The sequence below is a fragment of the Saccostrea cucullata genome, unplaced genomic scaffold (genome assembly GCF_032062105.1).
Source record: "Saccostrea cucullata isolate Sc308-1 unplaced genomic scaffold, CSIRO_AGI_Scuc_v1 ctg20649, whole genome shotgun sequence".
In the NCBI taxonomy this organism is placed as follows: Eukaryota; Metazoa; Mollusca; class Bivalvia; order Ostreida; family Ostreidae; genus Saccostrea; species Saccostrea cuccullata.
Genome location: NW_026937321.1, coordinates 1 through 5,059, shown reverse-complemented (window position 1 = coordinate 5,059; position 5,059 = coordinate 1). Strand labels below are relative to the sequence as shown.

Below are 5,059 nucleotides of genomic sequence, written 5' to 3'. Positions count from 1 at the left end.
GGGAACCCAAGCGTCTGCGTGACGTAGAGTAGCAAGTGTTTACATGTTGGCAAGTCGGATCGGAATCATCGCAAAAAAGGTAAATATTTTGTTATAGAAACATCCCTAATGAATTTTATTGATATTATACACTTCCTTGTTATATTATTTTGTGTGTTTCACGCTGAAAATCCAAATAAACCATTTTATTCAAATTATTCAGATTTTCAACCAACCAGAACCAGAATTTCCCCAGATATAGTTTAAATGGAGAATAAAAAGAGTCATGATGATGATACTATGGACTTCAACAAGCTTGAAAAAGAGCTGGCGATGGCAGTGGAACAAGATCAACGGTACTGGAGAGAAAATGATGCAAAATTCAGAGCAGTCCATCAAAAAGTTGAATCTTATGAAGAATTTAGGTAAGAAAGTCGGCCGATGATATATACACGACCGTCGTGCGCATAGTAAAGAAAGTCTATTTACACGACCGTCGTGCGAATAGCTAATGCAAATTGCTGAGATATATACACGACCGTCGTGCACATAGGTTAGAAAAAAATCTATTTACACGACCGTCGTGCAAATTGCAATCGCATATGCCAGAGATTTGCACACGACGATAATACACGAATCCGGGATGTCTCGCACCGATTCTGTTTCGCACCGAGATGGTTCGCACCAGGACGATTCGCGCCGATTTCAGCGCGCAACATCTCACGTTATATTTTAAATATATCACATTTTGTTTTTTTTAATTTATTTATTAACTTTAAGATAAAATGTTATATGTTATATCATATGCCTGCTCAAATTCATGACTTAATAATATTGTCTTTTATTAATTGTCGTGTACTCATTATTTGAATTTCTAATTCAATAATTAGTAAACGACAATATGCACTTCCAAAAATAACGGATTGTAAGGTGTTCGTTTGCTCAACCTGTGTGTTCAACATCTCAATGATACTCCACACTCCACAGTCATTTCTTTTCACATCCCTTTCTTTTTACGGTACAGCTTTGAAATTCATGGATATGTTATAATTGATTATTTTACATACATGTATAAAATATATGGACGCACCAGCACAAGGATGGTATTCAATGTTCAAGTGTGCCAAAGAATGCAACCGAATCGTACTACCTGTTTCATAAATATATAAATAAAGCAGTTTATGAGCCATAAAAAAGAAACAAATTTTTATTTAAAAAAAATAATGAAGATTAATAGAAACCCAAAAAATAAAGGAAAGAGGGGTGATCAATTGGCCATCCATTGTAAAAGAGAAGTGCGGATCACCAAGTGTATAGACAATAACTTTCACACTTGCTCGCGATGATAGGAGGGAGGAAGGGGAGGTGGGGATAACAGTTACGTTACTACCAGGGTTATATCCTCGGACCTCCTACATACTCTTTCGGTCCTTGACCCACAGAGTGCATGTACTCGCACATATATGCTGACGGTATTCTGGATCTGCAGCGATGATCAAATTGATGAATGAAAAAAAAATGTGAACAGTGAATCAAAGAGCCATAGCTATCTTAGAGACGACTCAAGAATTAAAAGGGAAATGTATGGAATCCGGATAGGCCATGCATTTCACTATCGCATCATCGCACCTTTTGGCATTATAGGATTTGATCATGTGACTAACTTCCTTTCATACCCAGGTATAACAATGAAACTCTTGAAATGACATCTTATATATTTCTTAAAAGTAGTAAAGAAATCATAGAAAAAAAAATACACAACTTAAAAAATCTTCAAATAAAATTTGGAATCACAATTTCAGCAATCACACCATGAAGTCATCGATATTGGATGGATAAATTTAATCAAGAAAGAATCTTATACCAAATCTTAAAATAGGAGAAGAAAAATTGGGAAAATTTTTTTTTCACCATTTTTAAGATGAAGCCACCTTCAACATGTTCAACCAAAATAAAGTGCCGTCATACACAAAATTATTCAAATGTGTTTCTTTCTGATTAAAGGTCGTCTTTATCACAGGTGCTTGGGGACGGGACGGGGGATAAAAATTCATACCCTCTGACACTAAAACACTTCTGCTTCGGTATCAGAGGGTATGGATTTTTATATATAAAAGGCAAGTTTTAGCTTAAATTTTTTTTTTTTTAAGAAGTAATACTTTGTAAATATGTCATAGAAAAATAGTACGGAACACGGTTGGGGAGGGGGGGTTGGGAAGCACATGTGGTCTTTATCAACAGTTTATCATCATTGAGATACATACGTCAATATTTACTACATAATCCATAAAAACTTGATGATTTTTATAAATAGCATTTTAAGGGAACTATTAACATTTAAATATCAATATAATTGTTTAATTTGAGATTTCACGAGTATAACAGTATAAAACTAAGGTTTTATGACAAGTTTTTGGTTTACCGTTATAAAAGTGTGTATTAAGAATTCAGTACTAGAGTAGGTGAAAATGCTTATCAAATGCGCCCTGGCTCGTGTTAATTGTTGGGATAAGGGTTGAGGTGGAAAGGGTAAACCCAGGCCTACCAAAATAGTAAGTCAATATTTTATTAAAATGACTTGTTTATATATATACAAATACATGGGTAGTTCTAAAAGAAACAGATTTACATTACAACGATCTGTCCATTGGACCTAAATGTCATTTTATTGTATAAATTAACATCATGAAAGAAAGTTTTTGCGATGTTTTCTTACCAAAAGGCTTTTGGGGCTTTAATTACTGCGTGCCGAACTTAACTGGGTACGAAAAAACGAACGCCATAATAAGAAATATAATGGTCGTGCGAACAGCTGATAAATATTATAAAAAAAAAAAATACGACGGTCGTGCAAATAGTCACTGAAAAATTATGTACACGACGGTCGTGCGAATAGCCGTTGAAAAAGTAAGTGCACGACGGTCGTGCATATAGACACTGCCAAGAAAGTCACTAATGATATGACAATGTACATATAATATACCGTTCACACTGTTGCACGGCTACTGTTATTACTTAAATGCTTATTTTCTTTTCACAGAGATATTGTTCTTGCTTCTCATATAAAGCCATTAGAGAAGGGTGACACTCTGCAAAATGTTACATTTGATGTCAAATGGAATGCTCATGCAGAAAACAGTAAAGCAAACCCACAAAGTTCCCACGCATCTGACATTAAAAAGGTATATTACTACTTCATGTATGGTAAAAGGGTAGAGCTTTTGTTCATTATATTTTTGCTTGTATTAGGGAACTATCTGATTTTTTTCCCAACAATAAAGGAATCAATCACAAATTAACAATCAAAATTAGCTCTGTGTAGAGATCTGTATCAGACTGGGTTTGAGGAAACAATTAAATTACTTTAAAAACTACTCATTTTCATTTGTATTCACTATTCAGGATTCTATTCCTTTTTATTTCAGCATTTTTGTTTATTTCAATACATGTACTACAGATTAGTCAAGTTCAGAATTACATTACATGACACATCATATATCATATCATCCCCCACCCCATCCCCCTCTACTGTTGGTACTTTAAAGAAAGGAACATGGACATAAAAAAAAGTTAACTATTAATTTTCTATTCCAGAGTTCCAATCTACCAAAAGACAGTCAGGAGTTTACACGAGATTGGAGGCGATACCACAAGTCAACATCTGATCAGTATAACTTCCTGTTAGAAATGGGCGGAGCTCAGTTGGCACATATTTTTAAAACAGACATTAATCTTCTAGGAGATTTTTTGATAGCACTTGATTCAGAATACAAAGATCAAGATGGTGAAAAAGTGACCGAGATTCTAGAAAGTTTGTGTTCAGCTAAGAGATTTGTCCTGTCTTTTCAGTTCCTAAGTGGAAAGAGAAGAAGGCTTGTGAATCATTGATATGTAAATTAGAAAAATCAAGTGAAGATTCTGCCTGGAAGAGAGAGAGATTCGGAAAATTAAAATCCTCTTATCATTTGAAATAAATATGTTCAATCCTTTTTTGTGTGTGTATTCACTTCATCATTTTTTTTTTCTCTTGTATCTTCATACTCATCAATGCTTCTTGTTGGTAACATTTAGGCCTCATACAATGAAGCCCATTGAAGTGGTAAAATTTTCTGTTTGGATGAAACGTTCTGAGTCATGTTTTGAACGTCAATTTGAACATAATGACACGCCCATTTCTTTGGAAACGAAAAAGAAATGTTCGTCAAAATGTTTAAGGAAACCTCGCTCTTCGTGACAAGCAACATGAGTTACACCGAAATGGAGATTTTTAAAGTTGTAACAGAGAGAGAGTTTGAGAGTTCCCACTTCTGTAAAACACTAGTTTCAACGAATTTGTCAATAATTATTAATTGATCATGTTTATTGGAGTTACCACAACACATGTATCGGTCGAACACGTGCTTACTCGGTGTTTATGTAGACCGTCACTTTGATTGGCTATTATATCTATGGAAACCTGTTCTACAGGTATTCGAATAACCCATTTGACCGATTTTTTTCCTTTCTAAAGAAATGGGCGTGTCATTGTATGACAATCATCGTTCTAAAGATAGCTCAAAACGTTCCAGTCAAACGGAAAATTTTACCACTTCAATGCGCTTCATTGTATTATAGTCATAAAGGACTTATATCTACAGTAAACAGGCACCTGATGTGACTTATTTTTCTTTTGAATAAAAAAATGTACCCCCTATCTATTGAATTAATAGGTAGGGGGCATATTCTTATTTAATAAAAGAAAAATACAGTAGATCACTTAATTTTTCGCGACACCTTATTTTCGCGAGATAGTCATTGACTCTTGATTAGCGAGACAAAATTTTCACGAATTCTGGTTATTGCTCTATATAATCTTAAGGAATACTATTATGCGCGAGAATTTAATTTTCGCGAGCATACTGTCTCACATAATTACGCGAAATTAAAGTTCTTGCGAAATCAATAAAAAGTGATTTACAGTAAGTAATGTCAGGTGCCTGTGCTACAGTATGACATCGACCATGGCCATCTCAATATTTAGTAAACCCCCAATCCAAAGGAGAGGAGGTTTAATATTTTACCCTTTTGCGATTGTCTGACG

The 5,059-nt window shown here is 34.5% G+C and overlaps 1 protein-coding gene across 1 annotated transcript; it reads left to right on the top strand.

Annotated features, from left to right (window-relative positions):
- The first annotated feature begins 225 nt into the window (after window positions 1-225).
- On the top strand, window positions 226-3,867 carry LOC134247922 (coiled-coil domain-containing protein 103-like). The gene is made up of 3 exons (XM_062730319.1): window positions 226-404; window positions 3,020-3,161; window positions 3,574-3,867. Exons 1-3 carry the CDS (start codon window positions 247-249, stop codon window positions 3,865-3,867), a joined length of 594 nt encoding a protein of 197 aa, XP_062586303.1. The 5' UTR covers window positions 226-246.
- The last annotated feature ends 1,192 nt before the right edge of the window (window positions 3,868-5,059 follow it).

Coding starts and splice junctions, on each gene's coding strand:
- LOC134247922 (XM_062730319.1), top strand. CDS start 247: ATGGAGAATAAAAAGAGTCATGATGATGATACTATGGACTTCAACAAG. Junction 405..3,019: donor GAATCTTATGAAGAATTTAG/GTAAGAAAGTCG, acceptor TTCTTTTCACAG/AGATATTGTTCTTGCTTCTC. Junction 3,162..3,573: donor ACGCATCTGACATTAAAAAG/GTATATTACTAC, acceptor TTTCTATTCCAG/AGTTCCAATCTACCAAAAGA.